The sequence below is a fragment of the Hypanus sabinus genome, chromosome 10 (genome assembly GCF_030144855.1).
Source record: "Hypanus sabinus isolate sHypSab1 chromosome 10, sHypSab1.hap1, whole genome shotgun sequence".
NCBI lineage: Eukaryota > Metazoa > Chordata > Chondrichthyes > Myliobatiformes > Dasyatidae > Hypanus > Hypanus sabinus.
The window spans coordinates 108,525,701-108,550,714 of NC_082715.1; the positions used below are offsets into that span (position 1 = coordinate 108,525,701).

General features: G+C 41.3%; 1 protein-coding gene and 1 long non-coding RNA gene across 2 annotated transcripts in view; both read right to left on the bottom strand.

Annotated features, from left to right (window-relative positions):
* The window catches only part of cnih3 (cornichon family AMPA receptor auxiliary protein 3), a 61,649-nt gene extending 55,901 nt beyond the window's left edge, over nt 1-5,748 (bottom strand). The window contains exon 1 of the mRNA XM_059982563.1: nt 5,216-5,748. Within this exon, the coding sequence (XP_059838546.1) occupies nt 5,216-5,296 (81 nt within the window). The 5' untranslated portion in view covers nt 5,297-5,748. The remainder of the gene's footprint in view (nt 1-5,215) is intronic.
* A 9,856-nt stretch (nt 5,749-15,604) lies between these two features.
* Nucleotides 15,605-25,014, bottom strand: part of LOC132400956 (uncharacterized) — a 32,378-nt gene continuing 22,968 nt past the window's right edge. The window contains exon 3 of the long non-coding RNA XR_009514438.1: nt 15,605-15,656. This is a non-coding gene — a long non-coding RNA (uncharacterized LOC132400956). The remainder of the gene's footprint in view (nt 15,657-25,014) is intronic.

The window sequence follows — 25,014 nt, forward strand, 5'->3', positions numbered from 1 at the left end:
GTACTTAATGAGTACTTTGCTTCAGTATTCACTAAGGAGAAGGATCTTGTCAAAAGTAGGGATGACTTACAGCGGATTGAAAAGCTTGAGCATGTAGATGTTAAGAAAGAGGATATGCTGGAGCTTTTGGAAAGCATCAAGTTGGATAAGTCATCTGCTGAAAATGTACTCCAGGCTACTGTGGGAGGCAGGGAGGAGATTGCTGAGCCTCTGGCGATGATCTTTGCAGCATTAATGGAGACAGGAGAGGTTCTGGAGGATTGGAGGGTTGCGGATGTTGTTCCATTATTCAAGAAAGGAAGTAGAGATAACCCAGGAAATTATAGACCAGTGAGCCTTACTTCAGTGGTTGGTAAGTTGATGGAGAAGATCCTGACAGGCAGGATTTATGAACATTATAACATATTACAACATTATAATCATATATTCCTAATATGATTAGGAATTAACTGCATAGCTTTGTAGTGTATATGGATTTCAGCAAGGCATTTGACAAGGTACCCCATGCAAGGCTTATTGAGAAAGTAAGGAGGCATGGGATCAAAGGGGACATTTCTTTGTGGATCCAGACCTGGCTTGCCCACAGAAGGCAAAGAGTGGGTTGTAGATGGGTCATATTCTGCATGGAGGTCAGTCACCTATGGTGTGCCTCAGGAACCTGTTCTGGGACCCCTACTCTTCGTGATATTTATAAATGATCTGGATGAGGAAGTGGAGGGATGGGTTAGTAAATTTGCTGATGACACAAAGGTTGGAGGTGTTATGGATAGTATGGAGGGCTGTCAAGAGTTACAGCGGGACATTGATAGGATGCAAAAATGGGCTGAGAAGTGGCAGATGAAGTTCAACCCTGATAAGTGTGAGGTGGTTAATTTTGGTAGGTCAAATATGATGGCAGAATATAGATTTAATGGTAAGACTCTTGGCAATGTGGAGGATCAGAGGGATCTTGGGGTCCGAGTCCATAGGATGCTCAAAGCAGCTGTGCAGGTTGACTCTGGCTAAGAAAGCATATGGTGCACTGGCCTTCATCAATCGTGGGACTGAGGTTAAGAGCCAAGAGGTAATGTTACAGCTGTACAGGACCCTGGTCAGACTCCACTTGGAGTACTGTGCTCATTTCTGGTCACTTCACTACAGAAAGGATGTGGAAACAATAGAAAGGGTGCAGAGGAGATTTACAAGCATGTTGCCTGGATTGGAGAGTATGCCTTATGAAAATAAGTTGAGTGAACTCGGCCTTTTCTCCTTGGAGCGACAGAGGATGAGAGGTGACCTGATAGAGGTGTATAAGGTGATGAGAGGCATTGATCATGTGGATAGTCAGAGGCTTTTTCCCAGGGCTGAAATGGCTAACATGAGAGGGGACAGTTTTAAGGTGCTTGGAAGTAGGTACAGAGGAGATGTCAGGGGTAGGTTTTTCACGCAGAGAGTGGTAATTGCATGGAATGGGCTGCCGGCAATGGCGGTGGAGGCAGATATGATAGTGTCTTTTAAGAGTCTCCTGGATAGGTACATGGAGCTTAGAAAAATAGAGGGCTATGAGTAATCCTAGGTAATTTCTAAGGTAAGGACATGTTCGGCACAGCATTGTGGGCCGAAGGGCCTGAATTGTGCTGTAGGTTTTCTATGTTTCTATTCCAGGTCAACATACACAGAATGCTGGAGGAGCTCAGCAGGCCAGGCAGAACTAGACCTGCCTAAATAAATAGAACTAAATAAACAGTTGACATTTCGGGCCAAGATCCTTCTTCAGGACTCCAGGTTTTGCCTCACCAATGTCCTATACAGCTATGATATGACACCTCAGCTTGTGTTTTCAGTGCCCCATCTGAACAAGGCAATATTTTCTTCACCAGTTTGTACAGCTGTGTCACCACTCTGAGAGAACTACACTCAGTAGTTTTGTTAGGTACATCCTGAACCTAATAAAGTGGCCACTAATTGTATGTTCATGGTCTTCTGCTGCTGTAGCCCATCCACCTCAAGGTTTGAAGTGTTGTACATTCTGAGATGTGTTGCTCTTCTGCACACCTCTGTAATCATGTGTGATTATTTCAGCTTGAACCAGTCCAGCCATTGTCCTCTAAACCCTCTGATTAACAAGGCATTTTCACCCACAGAGCTGCTGCTCACCAGATGCTTTCTGTTATTCACACCATTCTCTGTAAACTAGAGGCTGTTGTGCATGAAAATCCCAGGAGATCAGCAGCTTCTGAGATACTCAAACCATACTGCCCTGGCAACAAAAATCATTCCATGGTCAAAGTCACATTTCTTCCCCATTCTGATGTTTGGTCTGAACCTCTTGACCATGTCTGCATGCATTGAGTTGCTGCACCTGATCAGCTGATAAGATATTTGCATTAGCGAGCAAATGTACAAGTGTACCTAATAAAATGCTATTGCATGTATGTGCCTTAGATCACCTAGTTCTATGTCACTTTCCTGTCTTTTTCAGTGTAAGTACTGTCCTGGTTTAATTTCCCAAAATGTCTCATTTTGCACTTGTCTGAGTAAATCCCATCTGCCATCCTTTTGCCCACTTTCCCCTCTATTGTAACCTTAGATATCTGAGAATTTTTTGAACACTTAGTTGGGAATACATAGGTTGATTGTAGCTGAAGTAACTGACAGAAGTGATTTGTCCCAGTGAAAGAAGCATAGCTAGCAGATGTTACAGCTTTAACAAATAGAAGTATAAAGATCCTAGCTGTCTCAAACTTGAATTTAGGGATGGAGAGATGGGGAAACACAGTCCAGTCAGGCTATTTGCAGTTTCAGCCTCAGTAACCATGGCTTATCGTAAGAATATACAATATAGGAGCTGAATTTTGCCATTTGGCCAGTCACTTCTGTTCCACCATTCCTTCATGCTTGATTTATTACCTCTCTCAACTCCATTCTCCTGCTTTCTCCCCGTAACCTTTGACACCCTTACTAAACAAGAACATATCAACCTCCTCTTTAAATATAACCCCTCCTTTTTAAATATACCCAATAACTTGGCTGCCAGTGGCAATAAATTCCATAGATTCACCACCTGTTGGCTGAAGAAATTCCTCCTCATCTCTGTTCTAAATGGACGTTCTTCTATTCTGAGGCTGTGCCCTCTGGCCCTAGACTCCTTCACTATACGAAACTACCTCTCCATGTCCACTCTATCAAAGCCTTTCAATATTTTATAGGTTTCAATGAGATCCTCCCTCATTCCTCTAAACTGCAGTAAGTACAGGCCCTAAGCCACCAAACATACTGCATGCATTAACCCTTTCATTGCCAGAATCATTCTTGTGAACCTTCTCTGGACTTTCTCCAATGCCAGCACATCCTTTCTTAGAAAAGGGGCTCAAAACTGCTCAAAATACTCCAATGCACTCCAACCAATGCCTACTAAAGCCTCAGCATTACATCCTGCTTTTATATTCTACTCTCTTGAAATGAATTGTATTTGCCTTCTTCACCACTGATTCAACCTGTAAGTTAACCTTTTGGGAATCCTGTATGAGGACTACTAAGTGCCTTGTACCTCTAATTTCTGAATTTTCTCCCCATTTAGAAAGCAGCCTATGCCTTTATTCTTACCACTAAAGTTCATGACCAAACTCTTCCCTACACTATATTCCATTTGCCACTTCCTTGCCTATTCTCCAGATCTAGTACTTCTGCAAATTCCTTGCCTCCTCAACATTCCCTGCTCTTCCACCTATCTTTCACAAACTTGGTCACAAAGCCATCCAGATCATTGACATGTAATATAAAAATAAGTGGCCCCAACACCAACCCCTGCAGAGCACCACCAGCAGTCAATCAAAAAGAGCCCCCTTCATTCCCACTCTTTGCCTCCTGCAGTCAGCCAATCTTCTATCCATGTTAGTATCTTTCCTATAATACCATGGGCTCTTATCTTGTTTCACAGCCTCATGTGCAGCACTTTGTCAAAGGCCTTCAGGGTTTATTCAGACCAGATACTGGACTAATATCCTTAATTTCAAATGGCTTGTTGTTTAGACCAGCTACTGAACTGACATCCTCAGTATAACACTACCTCTCAAGGTCTATTCACACCAGAAAGTGGGCTGATTTCCTCAGTATAACACTGCTTCTCAAAGTTTATTCGGACCAGATAGAGGATTTAGCAATACTAGACACCAGGCTGATACTTGACTGATGAATTAATTGAAACACTAGATTGCAGGAGATCATGACAGGGTGAATGTGGACAGGATTCTTGTGAGAGAATTGAGAAGTAGGGTTACTGTTTAAAAATAAAGAGTCACCTATTTAAGAATTTATTTCCCTCAAGTGTGAATCTTTGGAACTCTCTTCCTCAAAGAGTGATGGAAGAGAGCCTGTGTTTTTAAGGCAGAGAGAGACAGGGACTTGATAAACCAGGGGACTGGAGGTTATTTCTGGTACACTGGAATACAAAGCCCAAGTTGTAATTAGATCAGTCATGGTCAAGGAGCTTGTGGGGTGAAGTGTGCTTCTCCTGCTTTTATGTTACTCTCTGCAGTGCAAGGTTATTCAGAGTTGGCACTGGGCTGATTGTTCAGTGACACACAACTTGTTCACAGTTACACAGAACAGCACTGGGCTGATTGCCTAGGTTTTAGGTGATTATTGATGCTTATTCAAACCAGATAGTTAGTGATTGCCCACTGCTTTCTCTGGGTTTACTGCCACACACTGCTGGCTCAAACATGCTCTGGTCATTTCCCAACCCTCATGCCCAATCTCCCCATTTTCTCTCTAGCTTTTTTTTCTTATAGTTTCTTCAGTTTTCCCACCTCCCCCGCCCCCTATTTCATTGGCTTAGTGTTCTTCTTTACTTCTTCCAGTTTCCTTCTATATTTTCATACCCTGTTCCCTTTGTCTCTCTTTCCCTCTCCCCCAGTCTCCACTCCAATCACCCAGATGTTACTCGAATTTCTTGCCTCTCTCTTTTCTCCAATCTCCCCTTCCCTCTATCTCAGACCACTCTCTTTCCTCCAATAGTCTCTCATCCTCTCACCCCGATTCTTCTCTCCAGTTTCCTCCTTCTCGTTCTCCCCCGTCCATTTGATCTCTCCATCTTCCCCTATACCCCTCCCCAGCCTCCCTCTCTTTCTCTCTCCCTCCCGTCGTTCTCTCCTCCCCATCTTCTCCATCGTCTTTCTCCCCCCGTCTCGCTCTCTCTCGCTGCGTGTGTGTGTGTGTGTACCTTCTTACTTACGTTCCAGATGGCGAAGCAAAGAAGCGAGGAACACAGCACCAGCGAAAGCATGTAACAGAAAGCAGCGAATGTGAACGCCATAATTTTTTCACAATGCTGGCGATTTGCTTCCAAGTTTCCACAATTCCCATCGGATCCGAGTCCCACTTCTCCGAGGGACTCAGCGCCGATCTCCGCTCGTGTGCCCAAACATTCAATTTCCACCGGGTACTCGGCGCCCTTTACATACTTTGTCAGTCCAAGTCGCGCCAGATCCAGCCTTCGGCTCTTTCGAGACTGAGAGCATCAAATCCCTTTCCACTCAATACTTGGGAGTTGTTGATCTGAATTACGCCTTTCCTCAAGAACTGTGAGATCCAATTTTTTAACCAGACAGAGAGAGAGGAGAACGAGTGAAGCGAGGCACTGAGCGCCTGGACGCCCCCTCTCCACAGTATCCAACTCATTGGCTGAGAGCGCGAAGTTATGAGAGACTGACAGTCGCCGGCATCTAAGGATTGGTACCCTGAGGGAGAGCGGAAGGACAACACCGACACACCTCCTGCTGAGGACACCTTCCAACAGGGACAGATGGAAATCAGGAGACAGAAAAATCTGCAATACACAAAATGCTAAAGGAATTTAGCAGGGCAGGTAGTATCTGTGAAATGTTGCTGGCTATCGCCCTCCACCTTTCACTCCAGGTAAAAGGTCTCAATCGAAATGTTGATTTCCATTTCCCCATAGATGCTGCCTGACCAACTAAATTCCTCCAGATTTTTGTGCAAATTAAAATCAGCTCCGGCCAGGTGACATGGGGCACCAGCATGCACCTCCATGTGCCCACATCACCTAGTCAGGGTATCAGTTCAGGTTCAAGAAGGATGGACTGTCTGGTGCTCTGAATCTTCCATACAATTTTCGATAGAACCTAGACCTGTGGTGCAGCTAGGAGACTGGCTGCTTCAGTTCTGAGCTTGGGTGCTGCCTGTGTGAAGTTTGCACAGCTGCTCTGGTTTTCTTAAAATCAAATCAGAATCAGATTTACTGTCGCTGACATATGTCATGAAATTTGTTGTTTTGCTGTAGCAGTACAGTGTAATACATCAAAAAGCTATAAATTACAGTATATACAAATTAAATTAAATAAGTACTGCAAAAAGAGAGCAATAACTCCATAAATCAATAGAATATGGAACAGTACAGCAGAGGAACAGGCCCTTCAGCCCACAATATCTGTGCCAAGCATGATGCCAAATGAAACTAAATCCCTTCCACCTGCACATGATGATATCCCTCCATTCCCTCCCTATTCATTATCTATCTAATAGCATCATAGATGTCACTATCATATCTGCTTCTGTCACTAGCCCAGGCTATCCATTTCAGGCACCTACCATTCTCTTGTGTAAAAAACCTTGCTCTGCACATCTCCTGTAAACCTTCCCCTTCTCTCCTTAAAGCTATGCTGTCTAGTGTTTGCCATCAAGCAAGAGAATATTACCTGAAAGACTGGGGAGCCAGCATTTTGGTCCATTCCTACTTTCCATCATTCATACCTCATGTCCCAGTGTTTTTTCTAATTTCTGTCTCTTTGAGTGAGATCAATGAATGACCCATCACACCCTCTAGGGTATAAATTCGAAAGATTTACCATTCTCTGTGAAGAAGTTCTCTTCATTCCACCCCTACAAGTCTGCTCCATTGTTAGGTAGATAGATAGATAGACTCCTTAGGCAGGGAAGCTATTCTCCCAGTGTCTGTCCTGATCTGTACTTCTCAGTGATGTCACCTCTCCTCTAGAGACTTATGAACTGATAATGAATAGAGGCCAAGTTTACTCAGAACCACTCTAGTGAATCTTGGTTTCACTCTCATCATAGCTACTTGCCCTTTAGCCCCACTCATGCATGCAGACCTAGGTGTCCACCCAAGCTAGTCCTATTTACCCATGTTTGGCCCATAATCCTTTCCTATCCAAGTGCCTTTGAAATTGTGGTATTGTACCTGCCTCTGGCGGTTCATTTCATGTACACAATGCTCTCTGCATGAAGAAGTTGCCCTCGGGCCCCTGAGTTCTGGCAGCACCCTTGTAAATCTTCTCTGCACTCTTTCCAGTTTAACTAGTCTTTCTTATAACTGGGTGACTAAAACTCTACACCTTTCTCATTAACATCTCACACAACTGTAACATAACATCCTAATTGCTATACTTAATGCCAAGCATCTTTTTCACCACCTTGTCTTTTTAATGCCTCGTTCCATGAAACTGTGTACTTGTAAGTAAATCCTTCTTCAAATGATTTCAAAATTTTACACAATGCTCCAGATGTGATCACACTCAAGTCAAAAATAATTGTACAAGGACATCTTAACTCTACCACTACTGCCCTCCACCAGGGATGAATCAGTGCTCCCCCACACTGAGCAACACTCAGAAGAAGTAGGAGAGTAAAAAGAGCACAGAATATCCATCACCAGGAGTAGCACCACTGGCCAGGTTAGCCAAGTCCTGAAGGATAGAGCTGCCAGCCTCAGGCTATGGCAGGTGGTATGTGAAACAACACCAAGGATGAATCTATTTGGTCTCATCCTTACAAACATGTCTGACAGACACACCTATGACAGCTTTAGACTACTACACAGTCACTGAGGTGATAAAATCCCACCTTGACACCAAGCATAAATTCTATTGTGCTCTACAGAACTATAAACATGTTAAAATAGATAGACTCAAACAGATCTGGGAGATCAGAACTTGGCATTCATGGGGCACAGCAGCAGAAATTTACACCACATTTTGTAACCTTGTGGCTTGACACATCCATTACACTATCTTTACCATGAAACAAACCTAAAAATTAATTTCAAACCTGGTGAAGCTGCAACAAAGGATTACATGCATGTTAAACAAGAATAAACAGAACTCAAAAGATCTCACAGTCAATGGACCATATCAACACTCTGCAGTCTTACACCACGAATGGAGATGGACAATCTAGAGGCTAATGGGAGGATGAGGCTTCAAAAATATTTCATGGTCAGGGATAACAGGTCCCAGCAAACACTTACAGTCATTCACTATCATTTACTAAGGTGCCAAATAAATGAATCTGTCTTGCTTCCGCCAAGGTCTCCACTCACAAAAGCCAATCTGGAGCCATTTCATTTTAAAGGCATCCCCAAGTCTCAGATGTTGCAGTTGAACTGAATCCCTATATCCTTGTTACTATGGTATTTCAGTGTCTGATTCATGTTTTCAACAGAGAATGCAGTCACTCGCTGTTCTTTCAGTGCAGAAATTTTTCACACATATCAACATTACCCTGTGATCCAGAGCATGAAACCCTTCGTTTGCAAAGAGGGAAATTCTTGAGTGAAAGAATTAGTAGGTGTGCTGGCTGATATGATATGTGCTTGGAGCCCTCTTCTGGACTGTTTGTGATTTAAGGCTATATAAATTTTGCAGGTTTCCTAAATACACCAAATAGAATGTAGAACAGTTCAGCACAGGAACAGACTCTTCTGCCACAATGTTAATGCCAAATATAATGCTGAATTAAACTAGACCTCTTCTGCCTGTGCATGATCCACTTTCCTCCATTCCCTTCATGTGCCTTAACACCTCAATCATGTCTGCTTCCATCCCCATCCTCACAGTGTGTTCCTGAAACCTACCATATGCTGTGTAAATATCCTGCCCAGCACATCCCCTTTAAATTTTTCCCTCTCACATTAAATGTATGTCCTCTAGGAAAACACTCTGATTTTTAAGGGAGCAATGAAGCCCATAGCTTCAGCAGATTTCATAATGCTTCTACAGGATTTCACTTACAGAGCCCATCTAAGTTTATTTACTATCAATTGATTTCTGTTCACAATACATAATCTTATCTTCTTCTTTTGTCTCACTCACAGTCAAATTCCCATCCTAGAGACACATCTACAGTGCAGACTTTCACTGAACCAGTCTTCTACTGACAGAGATACTTCCCATTGGATAGAAATTAAAGCAAGTGTAACACATGGTAATGTTTCACTGCTAGTGTAATGGTTTCTCTGTAGCAGCAATGTTCGGGTTATGACTAGAGATAATGGGGCTTTGGGATGTGTGTTATCCAATGGAAGAAATGTTGTTCTTTCTTGTGAATGTGGAAGAAAGATTCTATTTTGTGGATCTTGCATTGCAGTTTGCAAGATGAATCCTTGAGCTCACAATCTATCTCACCACAGGCCTTGCAGCTTATTATCTACCTGCACTGCACTTTCTCTATAACTGTAACATATTCTGCATTCTGTTACTGCTTTTCTCTTGTCTACCTCAAAGTACTTATGTTTTGAAATGATTTGTATGGATGGCTTGTAAAGTTAAGATTTTCACGGTATCTAGGTGCATATGGAAATAATAAAACAATAACAATAGAGGTCACTGTAACTCACTTTAGGACCTCTTGAAACTTTCTTTAGGGACATAATATCAATGAATAGACAATCATGTAAATAGATTTGCAGTAAAAGAAATCACTGAGAAAGGAGTAGAAATCTGCTGAGGTTTCTCTAAATCCCACCATATAGTATGTGAAAAGCACAGACAGCCAACATAAACATTCTGGTAATATGCTGAAACATTACGTATCTGAAATTTGAATGCTAATTTCCTCTCAAAATGTCTTGCTGAATATTTTTAACACCTTCAGCTTTCATGTCAAATTTTCAGCGTTTACAGTCTTTTGATTTATGACTCTGTTCTATGAAGATCTGTATACATGATGTGCTTTTATGGAGGCCTATGTCCTCTCTAACTGAAGATTAATCAATATTCCAGGGAAAGAGGGACACAAGAAGGACATAAAGGCACAATATCAAGGGGACTGCAGTTCAATACAACGTTACTGAGTAGGGTATAGCACACATCTCCTCCTCACTGACAATCAACACTGGCACACCTCAGGGATGTGTGTTTGGTCCACTGCTCTACTCTCTTCACACCCATGTCTGTGTGGCTAGGCACAGCTCAAATGCCATCTATAACTTTGCCAACAACATAACCACTGTTAGCAGAATCTCAGATGGTGATGAGGAAGTGTACAGGAGTGAGATAGATCAGCTGGTTGAGTGGTGTCACAACAACAACCTTGCACTCATTGTCAGTAAGATCTAAAAGTTGACTGTGGACTTCAGGAAGGGGAAGTCGAGGGAAAACACACCAGACCTCATTGAGAGATCAACAGTAGAAAGAGTGAGCAGTGTTAACATCTCTGAAGATCTATCCTGGGCCCAAAATATTGATGCAATTACAAAGAAAGCACAACAGCAAGCAATATTTCATTAAGAGTTTGAGGTGACTGGGTATGTCACTAAAGACCCTCACAATTTCCTGCTGAGGTACTGTGGAGAGCATTAAAACTTGTTGTATCACCATCTGGTATGGAGGGGCCACTGCAGAAGATCAGAAAATACTGTAGAAAGTTGTACACTCAGCCAACTCCATTGTGGGCACTTGCCTCCCCAGCATCAAGGACATCTTCAAAGGGCGGCATCTGTCAATAAGGACCCCCATTGCCCAGGTCATGCTGTCTCCTCGTTGCTACCATCAAGGAGAAGATATAGGAGCCTGAAGATACACCCTCAACAGCCACTTCCCACCACCATCAGATTTCTGAATGGATAATGAACCCATGGTATACTACCTCCTTATTTACTCTCTTTTTGTGCTACATATTTATATATAATATAAAAATCCTTATTGACATTCATAGTTTTTATTATGTATTGTGATGCAATGCTGCTGCAAAACAACATTACTATGTTTCACAATGTATGCCAGTGATAGTGAACCTGGTTCTGATTTTGATGCTGATTTCTGACAACCAACTTCAGGAGAGAAAAATTAGCCTTGGAGTAGGTACACTACAGGTTAACCAGTTTGATGACTTATGAGAAAAAGTATTTCCAAAGTAAATACAGAAAATGAAAGGGATGATTAATTGAATCATTCTAAGATAATGGAGTTGATAAAGTAAATAAAGAACAAGTTGTTCTGCTGATCTAAGTGGCACAAAATGAGAAGGTAACGATAACAACTTTTATAGAACCACAGTAGCAAGATGGGTTGAGATAAGATCAGACGAACGATGGAACTGGGTTTCAATTATCATGTTTAAATTGAGACACATTTATAGTTCCCTCTCCAGATATTGTAATTAATTCTTTCTCTAAGAGTCTGTAGTCCATTACTAAGAGAGTGCATCTGGGTTACACACCTGCAGGGATGGAGGTGAACTGAATGAGTATAAACTCGGATTGGCTGTGGACTAAGGAGGAGTCTCCTGGAAAATGGGGCAAACTTTCTCCCCAGCTAATGCTGAATTGCATGCAGGCGTTTATGCTCACTCAGACCTCCTCCATTGTACTCAGCTAGATCTGTCAACATAACCTTTAATTTCCTTCTTCCTCAGATGTATGTACAACATCTACACGATTCATTTCAATTACTCCCATGGTAAAGAGTTCCACATTCCCAACATCCTCTGGATAAAGAAGACTCTGCCAATTCTGTACTGGATTCCTAGATGACTGTCTTATATCGACAGGCTCAAGCTATGTTCTTCCTCGAGTGGAAACTACCTCTTTTATCTACCCTAGCAACTTTAAGCACATTGATTAGTTGACTTCTTTTCTCATGAGGAGAGTCCAGGAGCAAGATGATATGAAAATGGGATCAGGAATTGCACACTATCTCAAACCTGCCCTTCCATTGACTATGATCATGTCTGTTGTCCCAGGCCTCATCTCCTCTTCTTGACAGTTCCCATGCAATTCCATGCAATGCTTCTTTAAATGATTGCCCTCTAATTTTTCCTCATTGCTCAAAATGCTTTCACTGGTGATGGAAATGCCTTGACATCTTGTCATACCCCCCGGCAACATCGTATTTTTTTTTTTCATTAACCTCCAAAATGTTCACCCTTTCCTGATATGTATACTCTCATGTGTCTATTACCATCCTCTATTACGGAGAGGAAAGTTTAAAGGATGAGTCAAACATGGGCAAATGGGACTAACTTAATTGGATCCATGGATGAGTTGAATCAAGGGACCAGTTTCCATGCTGTATGACTATGACTCTAAGTTCATATTAAGAATATGGCATCTGCAGTGTACACCATATTCTAAAGGTCATCTAAACAAGGTTTGAGATGGGTTGTTCATAATTTTCTTACTTTTCAATTCTTTCATTCTATATTTGCTGTCCAGTTACATTTGGATCTATTGCTCATTGAGGATCCACTGGACTTATCTGGATCATTCTGGGCTATTGGGTACCAGCCATGGGGTGGGGGGGGGGAAGCCTGTACATGCAGGCTCCTCCCAGTCTCCACCCAGCTAACTGGAGTCACCTGCCACTCATTTCCAACTCATCACCTGCAGCCTATTTAAACCTAGCTGCACACCCCATTAACAATGACATGAATCAATCAGCCGGAAAACTGCGTACCTTAGACTACCTTCCACCATCCTTGGTTCTGGAGGTTCAGGCTCAAGTGGGTTGAGTGGTCCATGGACAACAGGCTTGAGGAAGGACACATGGAAGGCAGGTGTGATCCTGAGGGATGGTGGCAGCTGGAGTGGACTGATGTGATGTGTAATCTTAAAGGGATCCCATGAACTGGGGCAGGAGCTTGTGGGAGTCAGTGCACAGGGACAGATCTCAGGTGGACAGCCAGACATATTTCCCAGTCCAAAGTAGTCTGACTGGGTGCTGACAGTGGTTAGCTTGGCAACAGTAGACATAGTTAGCAGCCTGGATGGCCCACCATGCACTCTTCCATGCATTCCAGAATTGGCAGACAAAATCTCCACTGTTGGTTCCTCTGTGGTGAACAAGGGGGATGGTAGCCAAGAAGCACTTCATAAGGTGAAATACCTGTGGCTGAGGAGGTGTGTAGATTGTGGGACAGCTCGGCCCAGAGCAGATTTTTTTTCCATGTGGAAGGGTTAGAGGCGTTGAAGCATTGCAAAAACTTCTCCACTTGCTGATTGGTTCTTTCCGACTGTCCAATGGTCTGTGGATGATAGCCAGAGGACAAATGTACTTCGGCAGGGAGGAGGGAGCCAAAGGCTTGCCAGAAGCAGGAGATGAATCGTGACCCTGGTCCGACACAATGTCCTGAGGGAAGCCATGGAGGCAGACAAAATGTAGGAGAACTAGGTCAGCCATCTCAGCAGCTGACAGAAGCTTGGAGATGGGCCACCTTGGTGAACCGGTTTACCACCATCATGACTGCCATGACCCCAATCTACATCAGGTCTCAACAACGTAGAGGAGGCTGCAAAGGGAGTACTGGATACAGCAGATAACACCAACAGATTCACAAATATAGTGTTGACTGTTTGGGGCCCTGAATGCAGGTGAGGAAGGAGGCGAATGGACAGGTCTTGCACTTCCACCACTTGCAGGGATAAGTGCCAAGAGGGAGATCAGTGGGGAGGGACAAATGGACAATGGGATCAAGGAGGGAGTGATCCCTGCAGAAAGCGGAGAATGGGGGGTGGGGAGAGGTAAAGATATGCTTGGTGTTAGGATCCCATTGAAGGTGGCAGGGGTTGCGGAGAATAATGTGTCAGGTGCAGAGGCTCATGGAGTGGTAGGTGAACACAAGAGGAAGTCTGTGCCTGTTAGGGCGGGGGGAAGATGGGGTGAGAACAGACGTATGGAAAATGGTGGAGATGCAGGTGAGGGCAGCATCAATGGTGAAGGAAGGGAAACCCTGTTTTTTGAAGAAGGACATCTCTGATGTCCTGGAAAGGAAAGCCTTGTCCTGTGAACAGCTATAGTGGAGACGAAGGAACTTAGAAAAGGGAATAGCATTTTTTTTTACAGGAGACAGTGTGGGAAGAGGTATAGTAAAGATAGCCATGGAAATTGGTAGCCTTTTCACTGGGGAACCCAAAGCAAAGACCATAGATTGTATATGAAAGATATAAGGGGGACCTGAAAGGCAGGGTTTTCACAGACTGTGATGGGTGCAGGTTCTCCTCCATTTATGTACACTTGGCCTACCCACAGCACTATCTGACCATTTATGCAGCCACATCTTCGTGAAAGGGGTCAACAATCAGATGATCATCACCCAGAAAAAGTATAGCACCTTGGTACAGCTTGTACATAGAAGCAAACATTTGGGAGAGCAGTGGTAGGAATTTGCTGGCTACTGTGGACTACAGGCAACTGCTCTTGGCACTAGCTAGAATTTTGACATGTTGAACAATCTAGTTAACAGATTGATGTCCCTTTTATGAATCCTATCCATCCAGACCATAGCAGTATCCTTTCTAAAACCATCAATAGCATTTAAAACTTTGTCTGCAGTAAGATCCGTTAAAGGAATGTCTTGACTAGCTTGAGACAGATTTGGGCTGCATTTGTGACTAGCAGTTTGATTACTGAGAATGGAAAAACAAGTTTTCTTCTCCAAATCCTTCTCCAGCCTATTTATTTTTATGGGGCAACCCACATTTGCAAGCATCTTATGCTGTGTGAGAATTTGATTTATGGGTGCATTTCAATTTTGTGAATGTTTGGGTTATGAACAGCTCTCAGGTACAGAACATTTAGACAGGAGAGGAAATGTTTAGAGGGATATGGATCAAACACAGGCAAAAAGGGACGAGCTTAGGTAGGAAACTTCTATGTCATGGACAAGTTGGGTTGAAAGGCCCATTTCTATGTTGTAAAACAGCCCTCTAACTTTTCTGTAAATTTTAAAGTTTTACTTGCTTCTATTTTTACCTGTTGTTTCGTATTGTACCACACAGTGTATTTTGCCTCTCTTCAACCTGCCTATTTCTGTAAATTTTAAATGACAGGTGTCTACCATTTCACCAGTCTGCCCAGGCTCTGAAAAGTTATTTATTATCCAACTTGCTGCAAATAATTTATAATTTACAAGTTTTGTGCCACGAGTGTTCCTTGTAATTTTGTCCTGCAAACCTAAATGCAGATCCTAAATATATCATGAAAGCAGTGATTATAATACTGGTCCCAAAAGGAACAGCAGTACAAAAAGCAGCCATCTCTGTCCTCTCTAATAGGTAACTGATTTCATTCCATGCTGTCACTCTTCCTGCAGTTCCCTAGGATTTGCTAAGAGGCTTAGGATTCTTTAAAAGGCCAAACACTGCACTCATTAATTCTCTCTGCCACTTTATCAAAGAACTCAAACAAGTTAGTCAAGTATGAATTGGCTTTTTAACAAATCCATGCTGATTTTAAATTAACAATTCATAATTTTCCAGGAGGCAATAAACTTTGCATTGGTTTCTTGTCTTTTTGGCTTCTTTATTATTGAAGTCGGGTAGACTGGCTATAACTAATGGGTAAGCCTTTCCTTTTACCTGGTGGTAGTATGGGCAGCGTGTACTTCAGCCAAACCCTTTGTCTCCTCAGAAAGAGTTACTTCTGAAATAAAAAGCAAAAGAGAAGGAGTTGCTCTAGAACCAAAAAAAAATATTGCAAATATTCATAAAGTCAGACAGCATCAGTGGAATGAAATAAATTCGATGTTTTCAGCTGATGACTTACATCAGAGTTCCTTCCTGGTCCATATTCTGCCTCACCATTCCTTTCAACACTCCTTTGCTACTTTTGTGTTGCTCCCTTTCATGTTTGCCCACAAATTATTCTCATCCATTCTTTTTACTCTATTTATTTCTTTGTCTAGGTGTTGGTTGTACAGTCAGGAAAATCACAGCTAACAATCAGGTCCTTTTTTGATTTAGCAGATTCAGAAAAGTTACAATTTAAATGTCGTTCTCTTTCCCCATGGAGATGTGTCTTGGTAGACATTGGATTGTTAGGACATAAATAATTGGCAATTAATTGATAATTTGTTTAAGAGCCAAGCTGAGATAACTTGGGAAATCAAGAGTTCAGTTTTATCATACAACAAGTCCCATGGAAGTAGGGAGAAGGATGGGATGGGTCTTTGATTATGTTGCTGCTTTCCTAAGGCAGAAGGATATGTAGACAGAGTCAAGGGAGGGGACAAATGAACTGGAGACAACCACTTGTTGAAGAGCAGCAAGAAACGGTCAAGTTTAATTTTTTTTATAAAGTGCAGCACATTTTTTTTCCCTTTGGGGAAGCAAGTTTTCTACAGTGAAGGAAAGATGATCATATAAAAAAATGCAGAAATCAGAATTAGTAGGTTTATAAACATTAAGTACCAGGTGATAATCATAAAAAAAGCAGAAATGGCAGGCTACATTGAAAGATTGATGCATTTAATTGCACAACAGATTACTGGAATTTACTGACTGGATTGAGCAATATTTTAAAGCAAATGAATTAGCCAATGAGAAACAAGTGCCAGTTTTGCAGAGTGCATTGAATTTAAAAGCATACAGTTTACTTAGAAATTTAACTGCTCCAACTAAACCAGCTGTAGTGAACTTGGTTGATATTGTAAAAGTAATACAGTAGTATTTAGAACCAAAACCATTGTTGATTGCAGAACACTAGGTTTCATAAGTGAAATCAAATGGAAGGGGAGTCCATTTCACCATATGTAGCTGACTTGGAGATTGTCTGTGTATTGTCAGCTCGGTAATGGGCTTGATGATGCATCGAGAGATTGTTTGATTTGTGTAATCTTCCAAAAAAAAGTCAAAAATGGCTTCTAAATGGAGCACAACTTAAATTTAAAAAAGCAGTTGGAATTGCTGTTTCAATGGAAACAGCAGCCAGAGAGACAATCGACTTGCAAACAGGAATGAAAGTGAGCCTGAATAATTGCAGCATCTAGATGGAGGCCTGCTTGGCTGAACAAATTGTGTTACTGTTGTGACAGGGGCTCACATACACCAAACCAATGCAAATTTAAAGGTGAAACTTGGAGACAATGCAACAAAGTGGGAAACATAGAAAGAGCATGTTAGGCAGACAAAAATAAATGGACTGCACAGGGAAAAGAAAAAGATAAGTAAGTTGCAGTTTCAAAATAAGTACTAAACCACCTGCTGTTGATGAAAAATCTAATAATGATGAGAGTGAAACAGAACTGAGGAGCCTTGAGATTTGTAATGTGAAAATTAACCAAAGATAAGCAAGTAATTCAGAAGTGAATGGAAAATTAATTAAAATGGAATTGGACATTGGCTTAGCTGTTTTAGTCATTCCACAAAATGAGTTTGAGCAGCATTTCAAAGATACTGAACTGAAGAGTGCAGAGATCCAACAAAGAGCTTATACTGGTGAAAAGGCAACTCCTGGGTGAATAACATTCAGAACCAGTGAAATAGGTAGCCCTCTGTTAGTCTTGATAGACCATGGATTTGCACTTTGGAAAGTTTCCAGGGTGCAAGCCTGGGCAAGGTTTGTTTTTTAAGGAAGACCGGCAATTGCCCAAGCTGCAAGACTCCCCTCTCCACGCCACCAATGTTGTCCAAGGGAAGGGCATTAGGACCCATACAGCTTGTGAAATACAACAACCAACAAGCCACATTGAGTTTATATGTGGTTAAAACAGGAAGGCCAGCATTGTGGGGTCATGAGCAGCTGAGACAACTACAATTTAATTTGAGATTCATTTACTATTTGCATGTGACATCCCCTGTAACAGAATCAACTAAAAGTGAATTAAGAAAGGTACTGGATGATGCTACAGCAGTGTTCAAGAATGGTATTAGAAAACTCAAACATATACATCAACCTCCAACTCTAGTGAGGGAGAAATTGATAGCTTCTGGGGCCATTAGGGTTACCTAAGTTGACGAAAGAACAACAATACCTTGACTCTGCTATAACATTGGAAGAAATTATATCAGTGATTAAGACCTTAACTACTGGGAAAGCTCCTGGTCCAGATGGATTTACAGCGGAACTTTTAAAATGCTATGTGGAGGAGCTAGCTCCACTACTGCTGAATATGTACAATGACTCTTTACAGCGGGGTAATTTACCCCCTACTTTATCACAAGCGTTAACTACATTGATTCTGAAAGAGGGTAAAAACCTGTGTGAATGTAAAAATTATAGACCAATTTCCCTAATCCCAATAGATGTGAAAATTTTATCAAAGATTCTTGCAGACCATTTAAATAAAGTAATAACATGGTTGATACATAGTGATCAGGTGGGATTTATCAGGGGCCTCAGTTCATCTGATAACATCAGGCGTCTGGTGAATATTATGTAGTTGGTGACCAATAATCAGTCACCTATCGCAGCTATCTCACTCAATGCTGAAAAGGCTTTTGATCCGGTGGAATGGATTACACTGTTATATAATTACCCTGAAGCAGCGGTTCAAACTAGTGGTTACATTTCACCTTACTTCTCTCTCAGAAGGGGTACCCAACAGGGTTCCCCACTTTCCCCAATGTTGTTCTGTCTAGCTTTGGAGCCCCTGGCAGCAGCTATCAGAGAGAATGAGAACTTTATAGGGATATCTGTGGGAGGACAGGTTCATAAACTGATGCTTTATGCGGATGATATTTTATTATTTATGTCGGACTCTAATTGATCGGTGCCATGTCTTTTTAACATTATAAAGTCTTACTCTGGATTCTCAGGTTATAATGTTAATTGGACAAAATCAGAAACACTACCTTTGGCTGCACATTGCCCTGCATCTGCTTTTTACCCAGGCTAACTTCACTGGACAAAGAAGGGTATACGATATTTAGGTATTAACTTTCCCCCTCAACTGAAGGATTTAGTAAAGGTAAATTTTTATCCATTATTGTAGAGAATTTTATGTGATGTAGACAGATGGTCATCATTGTATTTGTCAATGTCGGGAAAAGTGAATGCCTTGAAGATGAATAGCATTCCAAAAATTAATTATCTGTTCTAATTGTTACCAATGCAAGTCCCATTAATATGTTTTAAGCAATCTGATAAAATAACTAAGGCTTTTATTTGGAATGGTAAACGCCCACATTTAAACTTTACCAAATTACAATTGCCAATTGAAAGGGGGGGCTTAGGCTTGCCAAAATTAATATACTATTACTATGCCTTTAATCTTAAACATTTAGCACATTGGTCTCCCCCTCCGGAGAGAGCGCCTCCTTGGTATCATATTGAGTGTTCTGCTCTTCCTCCCATCCCTCCATTACAATGTTTGTCTATCAAGTAACCTCCTGAGGCAAGGTCTCACCCAATTATATCGCATATGCATTTGTTCCGGAATAAACTAGCCAGATTATTTAAATTTAATCCATACTTGAATGAAGCCTTGAAAATCTGGATGAATCCAAAGTGTGTATTGATAAGTCCCCTTTCTTCTGGAGTGAATGGCAAGGGAAAGGCATAATTAAATTGGGAAACCTTTATAATGGTGATAGTTTAAAATCTTTTAATCAATTAACCCAACAGTATGATATTTCTAGGTCACAATTTTGGAGATATCTTCAATTGCGTCATTTGCTACATACAACTTTTGGTTCTACACAGCAACTCCACAAGTTGCTACAATACTGCCTACTGTACTGGCTGCATATGGTAAAGGTCATGAAGCTTCAACTTATTATTACATAGAACATATAGAAATAGTACAGTACAGGCCCTTCGGCCCACAATATAATATAACCACAATATAACCCCACACCTTAAATTCCTCCATATACCCGTCTAGTAGTCTCTTAAATTTCACTAGTGTATCTGCCTCCACCATTGACACAGGCAGTGCATTCCAAGCACCAACCACTCTGAGTAAAAAACCTTCCTTTAATACCCCCTTGAACTTCCCACCCCTTACCTTAAAGCAGGGGTTCCCAACCTGGGGTGCCTGCACCCCCAGGGGTTGCGAGATGGAATTTCAGGAGGTGTGACAAACAGTGGCTTGTGTCCTTGAGTGATGAGTCACGAGTCATCACTCAGCCAGCTGCCAGCGTGCCTTAAGAAGTGGTAGTAACATTTGTCCCAAGCACACTCCAGTCTCCCACTGCCCGAGTCGAGAGAGACGTAAACTCACTCCAGTCTCCTGCTGCCCAAGTCAGCATTAAGGATTCTCATTAGTGTTACCTGGGAAGTTACACCTCAGAGTCGAGGAGTCTCATCATTGTTAGCTAGAAGGTTACATCTCAGAGTCAAAAATCGTCTCATAATGCCAAAATCTTTATATATCCCGAATCAACCATCAAGTAACGACTTCACGTTAAAACCAAACCTGCAGACAGTAGGTAAATTATTCAATTATAAAATTTTTAAAAGCCGCATTTTTATAAAAAGCAGCTGAAGTCATTCATTCGTATTTGTCTCAATGCATTAAAGAAGTTTTTGAATTTCAAAGGTTTTTTTCTTGAATCGTTGAGAATCTTGAATTATGTTAGCTGAGGAGGTATCATGGTTAGCACCGAGGATTTTGAATCGTGTGATGGGAGTTCATATCTCCAGTAGTCATTGGAAATAGGTGTGTAAATTCAATAGAGAGTAGCCTAATAATTCGCTTTGCGTCCCCATAGCATTTCCACCTGATGATTTATCTTGGCTTAACCACAGATAATATCGTAATATAATATTCAAAAGCGTATTTCTTGTGATACTTTGATATAAGCATGTCTGGTTGAGTAAAGCGGTCATCCCTGACTTAGTCAGATAGTTTCTTTCATATTAGCTTATGTTTTTCCCTTCATTAACCCTTCATCATGTCAAAAAGAGGAAAATGGAATGATGACTATGTGTGGAAATAATGACAGGAAATAATGGCTTGCAAAAAACACAGTGCATTCTTTATAGCGTTATGTTTTCCAACTCAAATCATCCAAGCTTCAAGTGCACTTCAAGAACAAACATGGCAGAGGTGATGTTGAAGGACATGACGTTGGGTCATTGAAAATCAAAAGAACTCGTTTTGATTCACAAGGAACTCTTCCAAAATTAGGTTTCGTTTCTGTTGAAAAACCACTACTTCTTGCTTCATACCAAGTGGCATATTGTTACGTACTCACGACACATGACAGTGGAGCCCTTGTCACGTGACTGGGTTTGAAGCTGTACTGGTCTTGAGGTGATGGTCTTGTGATGGTGGAATGACGTCATTTTCCCGCCAGTAGAGATCATGTGACGGGTTTTTTTTACAGGTTATAAAAGGTAGACCCCACCCTGTGAGGAGGGGCAGTTTCGTGGCTGGATTTGCCAGGTTGACTTCATGCCACTGCGTGTTTGAAGTGATGACGCAGTTTAGTTGAAGGATGAAGTTTTTATTTGATGCTAAAGTTTAAAAGGTCATTGCCAGCAGGTTCTTTATGATTCTGTTAGTTAGTGGAGAGTGAAGATTGGAAGTTAAAGATCGAGGAGAATCGCTTTCTACGGTGAAATGGGGGCGACCTTTGTTTGATCCTTATTTGGAAGGATATCGTTGACTATCTTCGTGTTAATCCCTAGGTTTAACTAGAAAGGATTGAAGGTAGTGGAGAAGGAAAGGTCAGTGCCTTTAAGCCGTTCTGTTTCGTGAATTCTTCATGGGAAGTTCGATGTCGGGGATCAAAGCAAGCGACGTGAAAGAGAACCTAAATCGTCCTATAAAGTCTCTCCTTTTAAATGGACTGTGAGCATATCGAACTTTTGGCAATACCACTTTAAAGAACTGTTTTTGGAATATCACTTTACGATCTGTTTGGGCTGCCGCTCAGCAGCTGTTTCCGGTTACGGTAGTGTTTGTTTACTTTTGGGGGGGTTTGTTTTCTGTGTTTAATAAACGTGTTGTTTGTTATAAGAAACCCTTGCCGAACTCATATATTTATTGTTGCCTGAATACGTAACAATATAAAGTGGCCAAATCCAAGAAGCCCCATACAATTGTGAAAGATCTCATCAAGCCATGTGCACTGGAAATGGCAACAATTATCCTGGGCAAAGAAGCAAGAAAAAAATTTGAACAGGTGCCCCTATCAAATAATGTCATTCACAACCGAATCAGTGATTAGAGTGAAGATTTTTTCGACCAAGTCATCTCAGATGTCAGAGCTAGTCCTTTTAAAATCTCTATTCAGTTGGATGAGTCAACTGATGTCTCCAGTTGTAGTCAACTCATCACATTAGTGAGGTATGTCAACGATGGTGCTGTGAAGGAAGATTTCCTGTTTTGTAAAGATCTGAAAACAAACACAACTGCAGAGGATGTGATGCAGCTGGTGAAAGACATCTTTCCCAAACATGATTTAGATATCAAAGTCATTGGTTCTGTGTGCACTGATGGGGCACCTGCAATGCTTGGAAATAAATCTGGCTTTTCTGCAGTGATGAAAAAGGAGATTCCAGACTTGCAAGTTACCCATTGTTTTCTTCATCTGCATGCTTTGGCATCAAAAACATTGCCTTCAAATTTGAAGAAAGTCGTTGATACTTGTGTGAAGATTATCAACTGGATCAGGGGGGTGTGCTTTGGACCATCGCATCTTTTATGAGGATCTGAGAAGTGAGCATTCAGTTTTGCTTTTCCACAAAGAAGTCCGTTGGTTGTCACGAGGACAAGCTTTAACCCGCTTCTTTGAACTGCGGGAAGAAATCAAAGTTTTTCTGGAGGATCGTGAATGTGATCTGGTTGGGGCAATGGAATCACAGGAATTCGCCCAAATGCTGGCTTACTTAGCTGACATTTTCACTCCTATGAATGACCTGAGTGTTTCTTTTCAAGGAAAAGGGATAAACATATTGAAGGCTTGTGAAAAGTTGAATGCCTTCAAAGAAAAGTTATGCCTTTGGCGTCGAAGGATGGAAAGAGGCAGTCTCTCAAATTTTCCTTCACTAGAAGGGATGGTTGATGATGCTGGATCCATAACTCCTACTGTGCGTGAAGAAATTGTGGCTCATTTGGAAATGCTGTCAGAATCGTTTGATGGATATTTTGCTGCTGGAGACTTGAAGATTTCAGAAGAATGGATCATGAATCTATATTCCTACAATTTGGAGAAAATGTCAGATGAAAATGTCAAATGTCAGAGCTGAAGGAAGATCTTATTGTTTTGTGGATAAATCTAGCTCTTGAAATGCAATTTTAAAGCAAAACTTTGGAGGAGTTTTGGTGTGTAGCACTGGATATGTTCCCAAGACTTAGTGGAAAAGCACTCCATGTCCTCACTCCATTTGCAACAACATACTTGTGTGAATCCAGATTCAGTTCTCTTTTGTCAATCAAGACAAAATCTAGGAATTGCCTGAATCCACAGTTTTGATAAAATCATGAATGAGAAGCAGGAGCAAAGAAGTCATTGAATTTTATGTTCACAATTGGGATTGATTTTACTGTTTACAATTTTTTCTGAATAAATTAGAATCTAATTGCTCAGTTTATATTTGCATTTTATGCACTGAATTAAAAGCTTATTTTTTTTAAGTTCAATTTGTTCACCCACAGTATTGTATGTGGATCAAAAATTAGAAATTAGACTTCTTCATCTTCAAATGTGATAGTACTTTTGTAGGGGGTGTGAACATTAATCAAACATTTCCTAGGGGTGTGGGGCATAGAAAAGGTTGGGAACCACTGCCTTAAAGCAATGTCCTCTTGTACTGAGCAGTGGTGCCCTGGGGAGGAGGCCTGGCTGTCCACTCTTATCTACTCCTCTTAATACCTTGAATACCTCTATCATGACTCCTCTCATCCTCCTCCTCTCCAAAGAGTAAAGCCCTAGCTCCCTTAATCTCTGATCATAATGCATACTCTCTAAACCAGGCAGCATCCTGGTAAATCTCCTCTGTACCCTTTCCAATGCTTCCACATCCTTCCTATAGTGAGGTGACCAGAACTGGACACAGTACTCCAAGTGTGGCCTAACCAGAGTTTTAGCTTTAACACAAATTTCTGGAGACAAGATTCTGTTGGGTCTTAAAAGAGCATTGGAAAAAGACCTGAGTGTGACTTTTGAGACAAAAGAGTGGGACAAAATCTGTAAAAATGTCCAGAGACCTGAGAGTGTGCCTTATTCAGTTTAAGATCCTACAGTTTCTATTGGACTCCAGCAAAGTTACAAGGAATAGGGTTGAAAAATACCCCTGAATGCTGGCGCTGTGAGGCAGATAAAGACAACTTAGTACATGCACACTGGTCCTGTCCCAGAATTCAAGAATTTTGGATTATGATACATAAGTATATTGGTGAAGTTTCAGGTATTCAACTTCCTTTCTGCCCCAGACTTTTTGCCTTGGGAGACACACTTGGGTTACTTGGGGATAAACACTCTCAAAGTTGGATCCAGACAGGTAAAATGATAGGAAGACAAATTAACTTAGAGGTTGGAGGAACTTGGGAGTTCCTCCATGTAGGGGCTACCAGCCTTCTTAAGCCTGAGATCCCCTACCTCAATTTTAGTGAAAGGCAAGATCTACTTACTAAATCGTTTAGAAAAAGAACAGCTCAGATTGTACTTCCAATTTGAGGCCTATTATTTGGGCTAATTCTATTTGAATTACACGAAATACTTTTGTCAAACTTCCAAATGAATTCAAACAAGAAAACGCTGTAACTTGCATATCAAACAGACCATAGCTGTCTTTCTTTAAGAATATTACAATAATTCACACATTTAATTCCAAATTTCATTATTTAATTTTATTTCAACACAAAAAATAAATTAATAAAAAAATTACTGTTGCACTCAGCGTGATGACTGGGGCTGAATACTTTCTGCTAATTCCCTGAAATTTAGCTCATAACTACAGACAGCCAGTCTGAGATAGTCTGTGAGGTGTCTGTCAGGAAGACAGCTCCTGTATGTAGATTTAATCATTTTCATCTGTATTACCATTATCCTAATTAGTATTACTTATTTTATAATGCTCAAATTATAACAGTTTTTGTGTATTCATTCTT